The sequence below is a fragment of the Sinohyriopsis cumingii genome, chromosome 13 (genome assembly GCF_028554795.1).
Source record: "Sinohyriopsis cumingii isolate HCF-2022 chromosome 13, ASM2855479v2, whole genome shotgun sequence".
NCBI lineage: Eukaryota > Metazoa > Mollusca > Bivalvia > Unionida > Unionidae > Sinohyriopsis > Sinohyriopsis cumingii.
The window spans coordinates 76,867,596-76,886,465 of NC_142973.1; the positions used below are offsets into that span (position 1 = coordinate 76,867,596).

The window sequence follows — 18,870 nt, forward strand, 5'->3', positions numbered from 1 at the left end:
CTCTGAAATGACTTGCCGTGTCCCTAAATGATCATGGCAAATTCTTTCCTATCTGACAGCAAAAAAGTGGAGTGTTCCCCACAAGCAGTATATTTAATATGACCAGTATGACAATGTTGTAATTTCTTTCTGGAAGAGGCCATTGTAGAGAGAAACAGATGGTGAAAATGATCCGTTTCTCTCTGTTTTTGTCAATATTTATTGTCAAGAACTTGACCTTGCATTTGAAAATGGGTCTGAATAACTGCTTTTCTATCTGATGTGTTCTAGGGGTGTTCTTTCTGTTCCTTTGGTCTCTCTCCTGAAAAAAACTCCTCAGTCTTTGATGCAGTGTCTGAGGTAGATTTGTTTCTTTGGTGACCTGCTTATGTACTTCCTCCACATGGCCATGCTAGATTTTGACAGAAAATGGTTGTATTCTAAATGTGTCTTTTTTAAAAGCTGAAAGTGAAGAGCATTTCATCTCTTTCTGCAAGTTGTAAATTAACTGCTGCTGTCAAGCCACTGGCCAGCATATATTGTGTTTCTGCCAAGTCACTGGCCAGCATATACTGCGCTGCTGTCAAGTCACTGGCCAGCATATACTGTGTTGCAGTCAAGTCACTCTAGAAGAGTGTGGCAACATCAACACCTTAAGTACACACTTTGATGATGTTGATCAAGACTAGAAAAAGTGCTAGCTAACAAAACTATTAAGTTCATCCCAAGTGAGATATTGTAACTCAAAGGCAATTACTAAGAAAGTCCAGCCTATCCTTAGCATATCCTATGGCCATAGGTATGTGATCAAGCTGATTCCATATCAAGTGGTTACCATGGCACTGAACTGTGTCTGGAGTACACTTGGTGCCTTATGGTGCTGTACTGGTCAAGCTGATACATTACAGTGCTGGAGTTCTCACGTCTGGATGGCATATTAGACAAAGAGATTCCCTCCAATCATATTAAAGACAAAACTGAATTTGGCATTAAGCTCATGACCTGGTTCAGATGGCAGAGTCTGGTCATGGTAGAACAATGCATAATTATCTTCCATCTTCCACAACAATGTCAAGTTCTTTATGCTGGCATATAGGATATGTGATCAACAAAACCAGTATCCACTGTACTGTGCGAGTTGTTCTAGTGTATTCTCAACCTAGCACATATCAGGGAAAGACGAATTGCCTTCATATGCTTAAAAGAGACTTGTCTAATTGAGGCATGAAGCTGGAAGCAGGGATGTACCACCAACTGAAAGAGATTTTATGAAGTGTTTACTGGCTGGCTAACTCTCTGCTATGTGATACTCATCCATTTTGACAAGGAGGTGTCCATGCTAATTATGTACTAATGTTCTTCTGCTTTCCCTTTCTGATTAGACTTTCTGTCAAGAACTGAAGCCCACCTACTCTCCATCCATACAGTGCATATTCAACATGTATTTCCCCCAAATGGTAAACATGGATCATGGTCATCATCAATGCCCTGCTGGCATTTACACATTTTACATTTAGCCCTGCCTGCAATCTAGACTCTGTAAATAGAAATAGAGCAGACAATATTACAGAGGTGTAGCCAGTCAAGTGTTGCTTGATATACTCATTCAGCAGTCATTAAGCAGCTACAACAAAATTCCTCAAAAAATACCTGTAAAGCAAGTGCCCAAGTGACAACCTATACAGCTGAATTCATTGAAACATCATTTTATATCTATGAAACAGACATTGTTGACTATACACCATCTATAGAAAAATTACTGGTGTGTATACAAACATAAGCAGAATCATATACAGGAGATGTGTGCAATGTTGATTAAACTTAACAAGATGAAAGTTTTTACGACTAAAATATACCAGCAGGTTTGGCCTGGGTGAGCTGGATTGACAAAGTAGTGGTCATACTAATAAGGTATTTTAAGAAACTTTAATCAAACATTATCACAGGCAATCATGTCCTGGATTTAACAAATTTGGCAGCAAATATCAATTATTTTCAGCATTATTTGCTTTTGAAACAGTTGTATATTCGGACCACAACAGTTTTCTTCAACTTCCCTGTCTGATAAAACAGCCATATCCACCATCCAGTACATGGTTATGTTAATAGACATCGTAGAAAATCATACTACAGTCTGACTCAACAAGACTGATTTAAAGTATATAGTGCAGACTACATGATTTTACTTTAATCTGTAAGAAAGTCTGTAGTGTGGATCTTCCTTCCACTCTGTGTTGCTTTGGGTGGGTTTAATGGCACTTTTAACACATTACTGGCTATATCATGTCAAGCAACTGGGAGCCAAGTGCCTTTCCCAAAAAACACAGTGACACAAAACCAGGTCTGGCATGTGCATTTATCAAACCAGCAATTAATGGATTATGAGTCTGCTGAATCAACTGAGCTACTGTAGTTCCATGTTCTTTTCCAGATTTTAGTCATAGCAAACCCACTACCTCACAGCACCTGCCACTAAATTATGGCTCAGTATACATCTCTCTTTCTACATTGTTTAATGTGATAACAATATAACAGGACACCAGCTGACACTATACTAAAGCTCAGTATACATGTCTCTTTCTACATTGTACAATGTGATAACAATATAACAGGACACCAGTTGACGCTATACTAAAGCTCAGTATACATGTCTCTTTCTACATTGTACAATGTGATAACAATATAGCAGGACACCAGCTGACACTATACTACAGCTCAGTATACATGTCTCTTTCTACATTGTATAATGTGATAACAATATAACAGGACACCAGTTGACACTATACTAAAGCTCAGTATACATGCCTCTTTCTACATTGTACAATGTGATAACAATATAACAGGACACCAGCTGACACTATACTACAGCTCAGTATACATGTCTCTTTCTACATTGTATAATGTGATAACAATATAACAGGACACCAGCTGACACTATACTAAAGCTCAGTATACATGTCTCTTTCTACATTGTACAATGTGATAACAATATAACAGGACACCAGCTGACACTATACTACAGCTCAGTATACATGTCTCTTTCTACATTGTATAATGTGATAACAATATAACAGGACACCAGCTGACACTATACTACAGCTCAGTATACATGCCTCTTTCTACATTGTACAATGTGATAACAATATAACAGGACACCAGCTGACACTATACTAAAGCTCAGTATACATGTCTCTTTCTACATTGTACAATGTGATAACAATATAACAGGACACCAGCTGACACTATACTACAGCTCAGTATACATGCCTCTTTCTACATTGTACAATGTGATAACAATATAACAGGACACCAGCTGACACTATACTACAGCTCAGTATACATGTCTCTTTCTACATTGTATAATGTGATAACAATATAACAGGACACCAGTTGACACTATACTAAAGCTCAGTATACATGCCTCTTGCTACATTGTACAATGTGATATCAACAGAACATGACACCAACTGATTGCATCCCAATATGACTGGCTGAGAAAACCTCCACTTTTATACATGTATATTTAAAGCTTTCAAATTTAATATTTAGTGCTTATTGTTTCTTTCAAGGTATAAAATGATAACTAGAAATTTTCTTGCTTACTTTTTCACCAAGCTGTCAGCCTATGGTTAGTGTGCATGGTTTGTATAGGCCCAAAGACCATTTTCACCAAGCTATCAGTCTATGGTTAGTGTGCATGGTTTGTATAGGCCCAAAGACATTTTCACCAAGCTATCAGTCCATGGTTAGTGTGCATGGTTTGTATAGGCCCAAAGACCATTTTCACCAAGCTATCAGTCTATGGTTCGTATAGGCCCAAAGACCATTTTTACCAAGCTATCAGTCTATGATTATTGTGCATGGTTCGTATACGCCCAAAGACCATTTTCACCAAGCTATCAGTCTATGGTTAGTGTGCATGGTTCGTATAGGCCCAAAGACCATTTTCACCAAGCTATCAGTCTATGGTTAGTGTGCATGGTTCGTATAGGCCCAAAGACCATTTTCACCAAGCTATCAGCCTATGGTTAGTGTGCATGGTTTGTATAGGCCCAAAGACTTTTTCACCAAGCTGTCAGCCTATGGTTAGTGTGCATGGTTCGTATAGCCCAAAGAACTTTTTCACCAAGCTGTCAGCCTATGGTTAGTGTGCATGGTCTGTATAGGCCCAAAGACCTTTTTCAAGTATTTTCACCAAGCTACAAGTTTCAGGTTAGTGTGCATGGTATGTACAGCCCCAATGAACTGTTTTTTTCAGGGACATTTCATCATGCTGTGAGTCTCAAGTTAGTATGCATGGTTTGTATAATCCGAAAGGTAGTTTTACAAAGAGTTTTCAAAGACTACCAAAAATTTTCAAGGATTATTATTTTTCTTATACCAAAATTAACCTTTATCCAATTATTACTTTATCACTGCACAAAAAATACATGTACAAAGTGGACAAAATAAACACACAATTAGTTACTAATGCAAAGGATTGCTACTCTATCAGGTGTGCACAAACAATACATGTACAAAGTGGACAAAATAAACACACAATTAGTTACTAATGCAAAGGATTGCTACTCTATCAGGTGTGCACAAACAATACATGTACAAAGTGGACAAAATAAACACACAATTAGTTACTAATGCAAAGGATTGCTACTCTATCAGGTGTGCACAAACAATACATGTACAAAGTGGACAAAATAAACACACAATTAGTTACTAATGCAAAGGATTGCTACTCTATCAGGTGTGCACAAACAATACATGTACAAAGTGGACAAAATAAACACACAATTAGTTACTAATGCAAAAGATTGCTACTCTATCAGGTGTGCACAAACAATACATGTACAAAGTGGACAAAATAAACACACAATTAGTTACTAATGCAAAGGATTGCTACTCTATCAGGTGTGCACAAACAATACATGTACAAAGTGGACAAAATAAACACACAGTTAGTTACTAATGCAAAGGATTGCTACTCTATCAGGTGTGCACAAACAATACAAGTACAAAGTGGAAGAAATAAACACACAATAGTTACTAATGCAAATGATTGCTACTCCATCTGTTTATTCTTTATTTTTAGACAATATCTTAATAAGAACATTTCTGAATTAAAAATGCAATCCATTTTATTCTGGTTTAAAATTTTGTATTTCATCAAATTCAAGCAGTTTTACGGTAAAATTTAAGTTTTTCAACAAATTCAAAAACTTTTCAAGGATAAAATGAACTTTTCAAATTTCATTGTGTTTTAAGGTAACCAGTTGAATTTAAGGTGCTATAAATAGATTCCACTCAACATTTGGCTTCAAAATCAACAACTGTTGTACATATTTGGTATGTCTGCTATCTGGGTTTTTTTCTGTTCTTTCTTGTTGCAGGCTATTGGGGGTTTCATTTTTTTTCTTTCTTGCTATAGGCTACTGGGGTTTGTTTTGTTCTTTCTTGTTGTAGACTACTGGGGTTTGCTTTGTGCTTTCTTGCTGTATGCTATTTGGGTTTCCTATGTTGATGCAGGTTATTTGGGTTTGTTTAGTTCTTTCTTGCTGTAGGCTATCTGGGTTTGTTTTGTTCGTTCTTGCTGTAAGCTACTGGTTTTGTTATTTCTTGATGTAGGCAATATGCGAGTGTTTTGTTCTTTCTTGCTGTAGGCAATATGAGTTTGTTTTGTTCTTCCTTGCGCTATTTGGGTTTGTTCTTTCTTGCTTTAGCTCTGGGTATGTTTTATTCTTTCATGCTGATATAAGTTTTTACTGATATGGTCTTCAGATAAATTGAATCCTCAAAAATTGGACAGATATTTGGGTTTGTTCTTTCTTGCTTTAGCTCTGGGTATGTTTTATTCTTTCATGCTGATTCAAGTTTTTACTGACATGGTCTTCAGATAAATTGAATCCTCAAAAACTGGTCAGATAACCTGATTCCATGATTTCAAATTAAAAGACTGGGCAACCATTTGCATTGTTTGGAGGTGAGTTGGGGTCCAATATTCTGTTATCTCTGGCTGGTTATTTATGATTCATTTAATACACATGCACATTATGTTACAGAATTTCCAGAACACCTCTTTGACAGGAAGGGATATTCCCATCAAGTAGTGCTGTGAATCGACCATAGAAATGATGGCTGTTTACATTGGGCATCTGGATGTGTTTGTATGGAGACGTGTCATGGGCATACAACAAACACACATTTGAGGTGCTGAAATGTGCTTGCACTTAAATGAGGTATGCATTTTAAGGTGCTGAAATGTTCTTACACTGTAATGAGGTTGGGGGTTTCAGATGCACTTTTATATGGGAAACAATTACAATAAAAACTAATACAAATCATACTCCATTTTCTTTTGGTAGAGACTCATACAGATCTATCTTCATGACATATGACACCATTGGGGCGAGGTAGGCAATTGTTTTTCCTGTGTTGAATGGGGATACAGCAATCACATGACGTCCTCGACAAACTGGGGGCCAGGTGTAAGCTTGTACTAATGTTGGAGATGGAAAATTGAATCGCTCTAGCCTCTGCAATAGAAAAAACAGCCAGAGGTGAAATGAAAAGAAGCAAAATATGATACAGTAAGTTGTATGAAAACAAACATTCTGTAGAACCTGGTGTCTCACCTGCATCCGTATGTTTGTCAATATAACCCCTGTATCTGGCGTTCAGAAACATGTAATCAAAACTTTAACATTGTTGACTGTAATGCTAAAGTAGACATGACAGAAACAATATGTTAGTGGAAGTCCTGATTCAATTTACCGTGTAAACAATATGTTAGTGGAAGTCCTAATTCAATTTACCATATAAACAATATGTCAGTGAAGTCCTGATTCAATTTACAGTGTAAACAATACGTTAGTGGAAGTCTTGATGCTATTTACAGTGTAAACAATATATTAGTGGAAGTCTTGATTCAATTTACAGTGTAAACAATATGTTAGTGGAAGTCCTAATTCAATTTACAGTGTAAACATTATGTTAGTGGAAGTCCTAATTCAATTTACAGTGTAAACAATATGTTAGTGGAAGTCCTAATTCATTTTACAGTATAAACAAAATGTTAGTGGAAGTCCTGATTCAATTTACAGTGTAAACAATATGTTAGTGGAAGTCCTGATTCAATTTAGAGTGTAAACAATGTTAGTGGAAGTCCTGATTCAATTTAAAATGTAAACGTATGCAAAGAGGAAATCTTGATTCAATTTACAGTGTAAACAATATGTTAGTGGAAGTCCTGATTCAATTTACAGTGTAAACAATATGTTAGTGGAAGTCCTGATTCAATTTACCGTGTAAACAATATGTTAGTGGAAGTCCTGATTCAATTTACCATGTAAACAATATGTTAGTGGAAGTCCTGATTCAATTTACAGTGTAAACAATATGTTAGTGGACGTCTTGATTCAATTTACAGTGTAAACAATATGTTAGTGGAAGTCCTGATTCAATTTACAGTGTAAACAATATGTTAGTGGAAGTCCTAATTCAATTTACAGTGTAAACAATATGTTAGTGGAAGTCCTAATTCATTTTACAGTATAAACAATATGTTAGTGGAAGTCCTGATTCAATTTACAGTGTAAACAATATGTTAGTGGAAGTCCTGATTCAATTTAGAGTGTAAACAATGTTAGTGGAAGTCCTGATTCAATTTAAAATGTAAACGTATGCAAAGAGGAAATCTTGATTCAATTTACAGTGTAAACAATATGTTAGTGGAAGTCCTGATTCAATTTACACTGTAAACAATATGTCAGTGGAAGTCCTGATTCAATTTACAGTGTAAACAATATGTTAGTGGAAGTCCTGATTCAATGTACCATGTAAACAATATGTTAGTGGAAGTCCTGATTCAATTTACAGTGTAAACAATATGTTAGTGGACGTCTTGATTCAATTTACAGTGTAAACAATATGTTAGTGGAAGTCTTGATTCAATTTACAGTGTAAACAATATGTTAGTGGAAGTCCTGATTCAATTTACAGTGTAAACAATATGTTAGTGGAAGTCCTGATTCAATTTACAGTGTAAACAATATGTTAGTGAAGTCTTGATTCAATTTACAGTGTAAACAATATGTTAGTGGAAGTCCTGATTCAATTTACAGTGTAAACAATATGTTAGTGGAAGTCCTGATTCAATTTACAGTGTAAACAATATGTTAGTGGAAGTCCTGATTCAATTTACAGTGTAAACAATATGTTAGTGGAAGTCCTAATTCAATTTACAGTGTAAACAATATGTTAGTGGAAGTCCTGATTCAATTTACAGTGTAAACAATATGTTAGTGGAAGTCTTGATTCAATTTACAGTGTAAACAATATGTTAGTGGAAGTCCTGATTCAATTTACAGTGTAAACAATATGTTAGTGGAAGTCCTGATTCAATTTACCATATAAACAATATGTTAGTGGAAGTCTTGATTCAATTTACAGTGTAAAGAGTATGTAAGTAGAAGTCCTGATTCAATTTACAGTGTAAACAATATGTTAGTGGAAGTCCTGATTCAATTTACAGTGTAAACAATATGTTAGTGGAAGTCCTGATTCAATTTACAGTGTAAACAATATGTTAGTGGAAGTCCTGATTCAATTTACCATATAAAAAATATGTAAGTAGAAGTCCTGATTCAATTTACAGTGTAAACAATATGTTAGTGGAAGTCCTGATTCAATTTACAGTGTAAACAATATGTTAGTGAAGTCCTGATTCAATTTACAGTGTAAACAATATGTTAGTGGAAGTCCTGATTCAATGTACAGTGTAAAGAGTATGTAAGTAGAAGACTTGATTCAATTTACAATGTATGTGATGCATAACTGAAGTCCTGATTGAATTTATAGTATAAAGAGTATGTAGGTGGACTTAAAGAGTGTGTTAGTGGAAATCCAGATTCAATATAGTGTGTCAACAGTGAAAATCTGAGGATATTGAATTTATAGTATAAAGAGTATGTAAGTGGACTTAAAGAGTGTGTTAGTGGAAGTCCAGATTCAATATAGAGTGTCAACAGTGAAAATCTGAGGATATAGAGTACATGGCCATCTTTGTTTAAAAATGTAATAAATATAAACCCTGTTAAATAGTTTTAAGAAAATAGTGTTTTATTCATATTACAGGTAAAACCCATTATAATGTGATTCATTATAACGAGATTCTGCTTATAACCTAATGGCAGCATGGCTCTCATTTTTTATTTAAGGTGACCTATCTTTATAACATCCTAAATATATGCTCTCAGAAAAGCCAATTATTCATATCCCTACCAGAATTTTATTCCCAGCAGTGTGTTTAATGTTGCCTTAACTTAGCCATGCAATGTTTCCACCATATTGGCATGTATGCCATTCAAAACTGAAGTATATTTGATGTCTGATGAAACCTGGTAAACAAAACAAACAATATATATCAAGAGGTGAGTTAAAGCTGATGACGTTGAAATTTCAACGCACATTTTCTATGGGGAAGTTTTTCTAAAAATATTTTAACGTGATCCTGCTTATATCGTGATGTTATTCTTTAGAGCCTGGGCAGTGTGTTATATCAGGTTTTACCTGTATTTACAGATACAGGGTGCATGTGTTACCGTCATAACAAACTCTGTAAATGGAGCATCAGTAAAGTCCCTGTATGGAGGTTGTGGCAGAACTCCATGGACAAGTACATTATCTTCCACTCCAAACATTCCTGCTGCCAATTTCACCTGCAACATACAAACATTTTCACAAGTAAATTACAAACATTATCTATTAGAGTCACTGGTCTCAGAACAGTTAGGCACTTATGTACTTACCTTCAGTTTTCTGAAGTATACTCTACTGAGATTAATAACCGTTATTTCATTTCCAACACTGGAAAGTAAAATTCCACATGATCCGAGATAAACTGACCCAACACCATCAACATCTGCTCCATCACAATTATATGAAACTGAGTTATCACAGCTATTTGACAACAAGAGCCTAATAACAATAGATACATTTACACATGAGTCTTGCCAAATTCAATGCAGAATCATATCAACATTCCATCCAAAATGCTCCACAACAGTGAGCAAAACTATATGGATAATAATGTTTACATGCTGATACACCTAACTCCAAAGTTCCCAGGTGGGGATGGTTTGTCTCGGTGCATTTTAATGTGTATGTGACAAGCCAAAATTAGCAAGGTGGGGAAGGTGTGCACAGTGTATGCGAATGTGTATGTGACAGGCCAAAATTAGCAAAGTCCTAGGTGTGGAAGGTGTGCATAGGTGTATGCAAATGAGTATGTGATAAGCCAAAATTAGCAAGGTCCTAGGTGGAGAAGGTGTGCATAGGTGTAAGTAAATGTGTATGTAACAGGCAAAAATCAGTAAGGTGGGGAAGGTGTTCATAGGTGTATGCAAATGTGTATGAGACAAGCCAAAATTAGCAAGGTCCTAGGTGGGGAAGGTGTGCATAGGTGTATGCAAATAAGTATGCGACAGGCCAAAATCAGTAAGGTGGGAAAGGTGTACATAGGTGTATGCAAATGTGTATGAGACAAGCCAAAATTAGCAAGGTCCTAGGTGGGGAAGGTGTGCATAGGTGTATGCAAATGAGTATGTGACAAGCCAAACTTAGCAAGGTGGAAAGGTGGATAAGGTATGCATAGGTGTATGCGAATGAATATGTGACAAGCCAAAATGAGCAAGGTGGGGAAGGTGTGCATAGGTGTATGCGAATGTATGTGACAGGCCAAAATTAGCAAGGTCCTAGGTGGGGAACGTGTGCATAGGTGTAGGTGAATGTGTATGTGATAAGCCAAAATTACCAAGGTCCTAGGTGGGGAAGGTGTGCATAGGTGTATACGAATGTGTATGTGACAGGCCAAAATTAGCAAGGTCCTAGGTGAGGAAGGTGTGCATAGGTGTATGCAAATGAGTATGTGACAGGCCAAAATTAGCAAGGTCCTAGGTGGGGAAGGTGTGCATAGTTGTATACGAATGTGTATGTGACAGGTCAAAATTAGCAAGGTGGGAAAGGTGTGCATAGGTGTATACGAATGTGTATGTGACAGGCCAAAATTAGCAAGGTCCTAGGTGGGGAAGGTGTGCATAGGTGTATACGAATATGTATGTGACAGGTCAAAATTAGCAAGGTGGGAAAGGTGTGCATAGGTGTATATGAATGTGTATGTGACAGGCCAAAATTAGCAAGGTCCTAGGTGGGGAAGGTGTGCATAGGTGTATGTGAATGTGCATGTGATAGGCCAAAATTACCAAGGTCCTAGGTGGGGAAGGTATGCATAGGTGTATGGGAATGTGTATATGATAGGCCAAAATTAGCAAGGTCCTAGGTGGGGAAGGTGTGCATAGGTGTATACGAATGTGTATGTGATAGGCCAAAATTAGCAAGGTCCTAGGTGGGGAAGGTGTGCATAGGTGTATACAAATGAGTATGTGACAGGCCAAAATTAGCAAGGTCCTAGGTGGGGAAGGTGTGCATAGGTGTATACGAATGTGTATGTGATAGGCCAAAATTAGCAAGGTCCTAGGTGGGGAAGGTGTGCATAGGTGTATACGAATGTGTATGTGACAGGCCAAAATTAGCAAGGTCCTAGGTGGGGAAGGTGTGCATAGGTGTATACGAATGTGTATGTGATAGGCCAAACTTAGCAATGTCCTAGGTGGGGAAGGTGTGCATATGTGTATACGAATGTGTATGTGACAGGCCAAAATTAGCAAGGTCCTAGGTGGGGAAGGTGTGCATAGGTGTATGCAAATGAGTATGTGACAGGCCAAAATTAGCAAGGTCCTAGGTGGGGAAGGTGTGCATAGGTGTATACGAATGTGTATGTGACAGGTCAAAATTAGCAAGGTGGGAAAGGTGTGCATAGGTGTATACGAATGTGTATGTGATAGGCCAAAATTAGCAAGGTCCTCTCTGTATTGGCCTTAATAACAAGAAACTTCTTTTTCAAAACGCTGGTAATAATTAAAAAACGTTTAACTTGTCAAGACTGATTCTTTAATAAACCAGTAAGTTGTTTAAAACACAAAGTAATTTTGGTCCTGATTTTATGCATGCAATAAGCTTTAGAGCAGCTACGCTATATATTAGAACTCTGTCTACTCTGTAATCAATATGAATACCTGCTCCCAATTAACACATTAACTTGCTCAAACTACATGTAGTATGTCTCCAAGGTTAAGTTTACAAGATAATTAGCCCTTCTCAGTGTTTTTTAATGAACTGCAGGTTTGATGACATAGCAAAACTTTAAAGCTTTGTCATGCCAAGGCAAATGGAGTAAAATGCCATCCTCAAAAGGCACATAACAGTAGATGATCCATGGCATGAATTGAACCAACACCCTTCTGGTCATGTGCCCAACACCTTACCAGTGAGATACCACAGCTACTTAAAAGGCAACTGTGTCATGGACTGGTTAGATACCTATACAGTGTCCGGTCAAATGCCCACACAAGATGTTAAAAGGCAGCCATGTCATGGTCTTGTTATATACTGTTATGTATATTTAAGTTGTTTTGTATGTTGGCTTTTCTCAAAGAATTACATGTATTTAGTAACTGACCTTTGAAAAAATCAAGTTAATGGTCTACCTGACCAGTGAGATATACATAGCTAATATTTCACTATGATTATAGATTCAATATTCAGATCATTATCAATAGAGGTAAACATGTTTACCTAAGTCTGAATCCAGGACATTAGTTTTTCACTTGGAAATTCCTAATCTTGCTGACAACTTAGGTTTTTTTAAAAATAAACTGACCTACATCCAGGTTCACAGTATTCACTGGAACCACAAAGTGGTCAATAATTTTAGACTAAATCATTATTGTGAAATTATTGTGAATTCATTCATGGACCATTTTTTATTATTGTGTTACATCATGACTGTTAACACATTGCCATATTCTAGACCAATGGCACATTAGCACATTCAAGACTACAGGTACATCAGCATGTTCAGTATTGGAATTTATTCAAAACTCCACTGGAATTCATTCAGAATACTACATACTTTTGGACAAGGGACAGAATTTTGATGGACTAGTTGCAATTTAATTCAGAGTAGTGTTAAGTTCTTTTGAAATTTTCATAAATTATTTGTTGAATATTACAAAACTTGTTGCTTTTCACTCATTTCTGTTACTTAGTTTAAAACCATAGAGTCGCTACAGTATTTGTACAGTGTAGAGTCGAATGTCCACAAAAAATGTTGTAAAAAGAATAATTTAATGGTAGTAAAAAATTATTATTAAATAATCTGGTAATGTAGCTGCTACTTTTCTGAATACAGTAATTAAGCAATTGGTTATAATAAAAACTGAAGGATTACCTCTCCGTCTCTTTCTTTCTCTCTCAAACACATACAGATATATCTTAACAAAGGTATATGCAGTGTATGTTTATTTCAACAATGTATTTTCACCTTGTGTAGGTTACTGCAACTCTAGTAATACATCTCTTAGAGTCAAGAAACACCAATCCACTTTTTTCCACACTGACCACACTGACCTTTGGCATATGCAGTTTGTCAAAACAGTGCTTTGAACAAGTGTAATGTTGGAGATAAAAGAGTTACTGTCTGTAGCAAGCTAAATCAACTGACCAACAAGAGAATTCCTCACACATGCTAAATCAACTGACAAATAACAGAGTTCCTGACACATGCTGGTATTGAATTTATATTACATATATTGTAGTAATTTCTGCATCATGTGGACTTCCATGATTTCCACATGCCTTGAATCAAGAGAAAAACTTGTGTGAATGGCTTTCACTATTTATGAAGGCCATGAAAATCACATCTAACTATGTTAAAGGTAAAGAGAATTTCAGATGCATTCACTCAGAAGGTGCAGCAGTACATATTGTTCTGGCTAACTGCATATGCAACCAAAGTGGACTGATGTTTCTTGGCAAAAATGCAGTAACCTCTGACCTTTCAGCCAAGTTTTTTCTATTGCTAATAAGTGATAAATCTGATAACAATATCTGAAATGGAAACAAAAGATGTAGCATCTTCATACAGTTCTTAGCAATTTATTCTGGAAAACAACACAATTCAGCCTGCAACCTTGACCTGACACCTGGATCCATTATCTTCAAGGATGCACCATGGTGACTGACAGGAAGGCTAATGTCTATCTACAGACACACAAGTTGTTTCCCAAAAGATTACAAAACTGACTACTGTTACTTTTGAGCTTGGACCTTCTGACCTATACACCAGGATCAATATTAATATCCCATGGAAATCACCTTCCTTTGTTTAATATCAATTCATGCATGGCAATCACTGTGAGTAAAGACAGATAAATGAAATGTAACACAAATAAACTTTTACTCCTTGTGACCTTGACCTTTGAGCACCTTGGCTGTCAATTTCTAAGTATATTTATTTTCCTCTGATGCGTTTGTCAGTAAAGGTCTGGTGACTATCACCAGATGGATGGATAGATATTGTGACACCTATGTCTCTCTGTGACATTGTGACAGCTATGTCCCTTTTACACTGTGACAGTCATGTCTCACTAACATTTTTTCACATGCAATTCAATAAATATAATTACCATCAATATTAAAAAACTTTTTCAAAAGTGAGCACTAAATAAATATTTAAGATAAAGTTAATTAAATTAATAAGACTATTGTAGGTTACATATATTGTAATAATTTCTGCTTTGAAAGGAAACAAAATGCACATACCAACTGTGAGCAGAGAAGACCCAGATCTGTATGAGGTGTTCAGGGTCTACAGAGTTTATTCTATAAATACATTATACCAATATATAAGGAACTTCGAGTTTCAATTTTATTTCTTACTCTGATTTTCAACTTCAATTTTCAATTTCTCAAGAACATGCATCAATACTTTTATTGAACTCTGCTTAGTAATGCAATATGTAATACATAAAGCTGGGATACAGTGAGATTTAAAAACCTTTCATGGAATTTAGTTCTCAGGTTTTGTACATTATTTTCTTGCTTTCCCTAGGTTTTGTGGTAAAAGGTTAGTTTTGATATGAGACTTACCTCATTTACCAGTACATGACATGCACTCAACTGTGAGCAGAGAAAACCCAGATCTGTGTTGGTTGTTCAAGGGCTACACAGTACATTATATATGTACATTTACCACCAATATATGCCTGCATTTGAAGTGTCTACTTTCACTTTCTATTTTTACTTTCAATTTCAAGAACTTGTTTCAGTACTTTTGTGAAACTGCTCTTCAGGCAGGGTGCTTATTTCTGTTCACTGTAAATTCCCAAATCAACTGCCTTACATTTATCACGATAAAGTACAGTTCTATTGAGATAGGACAGATATGGTGCTTACAGATATAAAGTCTATTTAATATTTATTCCCCATGATAATTTGCTTTTGCTATAATGTGCTCTTTTCAGTATATATGATATTGAATGTACATTTTCTAAATATAGCACACTCACACTTGGCACAAGTATACAAAAGATATGACACAAAGATAACACTGTAATAAACTAACTTTATTAACACAGTCTACATAATACCAAAAAATGTACATTTGGCTGGGAGGAGTAAAACTATTTTTTAATTATGTAATTCTAACCTGTCACTATTTTGTGGCATACCCTTTCTGCAATGGACAAATGCTTATGCATGCCAGATGTACCATCCTTCTGTTTTATAGAAAGTTCTTATAATATTACATTGATCGAGTCCATTTCATAAGCTCATATGCCATAGTCTCCTTATTCTCTTCTAGGATTTTGACTAATGAATGACATCAGCATGGGTGGGAGGAGGGCATATAACAAAAAGTGACAGGTAATTATTACATAATTAGATTTTTACCTGCCCCCCCCCCAACTATGTTCTAATATCAGTATTTTGTTTTATCTGTCACTGTTGTAATAATAATAATAATAATAATAATGACCTTATTTAAAGAGGGTAACACAATTAGCTAAAAACTAATCTACCTTGAGGCCCTCATACAAAGGAATTTATTTATTTAAGCTGCATCTCTGAAGCCACTGAATATATTGGGTTTGGAAGAAGGAAATAGAGTGGGCATTTCTAATCTCAGCTGGAATACTATTCCAGAGCAGAGTTCCAGAGTATTGGAAACTTTTTTTAAATAACTCCTTATTTGGTTTGGGAATTTTATACTGTTTGGTAGACATGGATCGCAGGTGGGGAGTATTACCAGGTAGCCTATACTGGAATAGTGATTGTAAATATTCAGGAGCACTATTCTGAGATATCCTGTACATTAATTTGGCTTTTCTCAAACAGATTCGGTTTTTAATAGGTAATATTTTTAACCTACCAGCTAAACTTTCCTTGCTTTCTTTCTGGATTGATATTAGCCCAAATGCTCTTTTTTGAAGATGTGCCAGCTTTGCTATGTTTTTATCATTTGAATTACCCCATACTGTACTACAGTAGTCCAAATAGGGTTGTATGTAACTGTTATAAAATAGTTTCCTGTGCCTTTCAGGGAGAAAATGTCTTATCCTACTGAGAAGCCATAAACTTGAATTGACTTTTTTACTGGTATGTTTGATGTGTTCAGTCCATGATAGGTTATTATCTACCAGAACACCAAGTAGCCTATCATGACAGACTATTTGCAGATTTGTATCCTTCCATGTCAGACATAGTTCATCACTATCAAGATTTGTCCTTCTTTGCCGTGTTGAGATAAGTAATATTTTAGTTTTACCAGTATTTACCACCATGCCATTACATGTGCACCAGTTTTCCAGTTTGTTTAGTGCATTCTGTAAAGAAATTTTGAGCTCATGCTTTGTGTTTTGGATGTCTGACAATGTTGTGTCATCTGCATAGAGATCTGTAGATGATATTGAGTCTCTTAGTAAAAGTGGTAGGTCATTAATAAATAAAATGAATAGTAGTGGACCTAGAATTGAGCCTTGTGGTACTCCAAATCTAATTGTTTCAGGTTCAGACGGAACATTATTTATGTAAACATGTTGTGTTCTCTCATTTAAGTATGAAGTAAACCATCTAATTGTTCTTTCATCACACTGGTAGATTTTCAGTTTCTTCAAAAGGATTTCATGATCCACCATGTCAAAAGCTTTCGTGAAATCTACAAATACAGTTCCTATTATTCTACCTTGGTCAAGTGCTTGAAGCCATTTATCAGTTAGGGAGATCAAGGCAGTCTCACAGGAATGGTTCTGTCTAAAGCCTGATTGATTAGGGTGTAACAGCAAGTGTTTGGTTAAATATGACATGAATGAGTCATGGACATGTTTTTCAATCAATTTTTACAAGTTTGGTAGTATTGAAATTGGTCGGTAGTTATCAGCATCATCCTTAGAACCAGATTTGTGAACAGGAGTTACTTTTGCAGTTTTCCATATTTTGGGGACAGATGAGGTTGCAATACTTAAATTAATTATGAATGTTATGCTATCTACAATAGCAAAGGCAGAAGATTTAATGAGTCGTGGACCAATCTGATCAAGTCCTGTAGCTTTCTTGGTATCAAGTTCACTGAGACATTTTTTAACAAAGTTTTTTGACACTGGTGGGATAGAGAAACATACCTCCTTTGAGATTTTACTGCTGCAGAACTTTTTCAGTTCATTAAAGTTGTTTTCTATCACTGGCTCTTTTAACTTTGTGGTAATGTTGATGAAAAAATCATTGAAAACATTTGCAATGTCAGTTTCATCAGTGACTATGGTGTCATTTACCAGAAGTGAGTGAATTTTATGTCTGTTTTTTGTGCGTTCCTCCAGTGAGTTCATTGAAGACTTTCCAAATGGAGTTTGCGTTGCTCTTTTTGTTTTCAAGTAATGATTGATAATAAGTTTTTTTAGCTTTTTTGATCATACTTGTTATTTTATTTCTCCATACTTTATATTGTGCATGGTTTTCCATAGCCTTGAATTTGTCTCGTGTTTTCATAGCATCTAGGATTTCAGTAGTAAGCCAATTAGGTTGAAAATCAGTCTTTACTCGATGTACTTTCAGTGGTGCATGCTTAGATACTACATCCATAAATAAGTCAGTCCACACCCTCATGGCTTCATCTATGTCATCCAAATTTTGGATCATACTCCATGGAACTTTATATAGGTCATTGAGAAATTGTTCTTCATTAAAAGTTTTGAACGATCTGTAAGTGATCGTTTTATGTGTATTTTTCTTATTTTTCTTGCATTTAACCTTTCTTGTCAAAAAAGTAGGATAGTGGTCACTAAGACCAACATTTGGTACATTAACACAAGCCACATTGTCTGGTAGGTTAGTATAAATGTGATCAATAAGAGTGCTTGATTTTTCTGTTACCCTTGTAGGCTCATTTACCAGCTGGTCTAGGCCTAATGATTCAATAAATTCCATCCAGTTGTTCCTTATTTGAGTATTGAGAAGGTCCTTATTTATATCTCCGAGTATATATGTTTCTTTCTCCTGTGCTAGAACACTTTCTATTTGTTTCAAAAAGTTATCATTCCAAAATGCTTTGGAGGAAGGTGGTCTATAAATGAAACCAGCTAGGAAAGATTTTGCATTATTTTGAAAAATTTCCACCCAGATACTCTCAATTTCATGTGACTCCAAGTCAAGTCGCCTTTTTACATTTACATCTTCCCTAATGTATACAACAAGACCCCCCCCCCGCTGTCTCTCTGTCCCTACGAAATGGTTTATTGTAGCCTTGACAGTGAAATAGATCATCATTGTGGTTAGCATTTAATTTGGTTTCAGTGAGTCCTAAAACATGTATATTATTTTCCATGGAAGACAACATTAACTTAACCTGGTCTATCTTTCCCACTATACCTTGTACATTTAAGTGACCTATGTTAAAACCTTTTGTATTTAGTTTCATATCAATTACATGTATGTCATCATGCAATG

The 18,870-nt window shown here is 35.8% G+C and overlaps 1 protein-coding gene across 3 annotated transcripts in view; it reads right to left on the bottom strand.

The window, feature by feature from the left end:
• LOC149785851 (putative ATP-dependent RNA helicase TDRD12) overlaps nt 1-18,870 on the bottom strand; it is a 313,410-nt gene that overhangs the window by 208,575 nt on the left and 85,965 nt on the right. For all 3 annotated transcript variants that reach the window (XM_089979811.1, XM_089979813.1, XM_089979812.1), the window contains 2 exons: nt 9,573-9,689; nt 6,318-6,506 (listed from right to left, as the gene is read on the bottom strand). In XM_089979811.1, the coding sequence (XP_089835937.1) occupies nt 6,318-6,506; nt 9,573-9,689 (306 nt within the window). The remainder of the gene's footprint in view (nt 1-6,317; nt 6,507-9,572; nt 9,690-18,870) is intronic.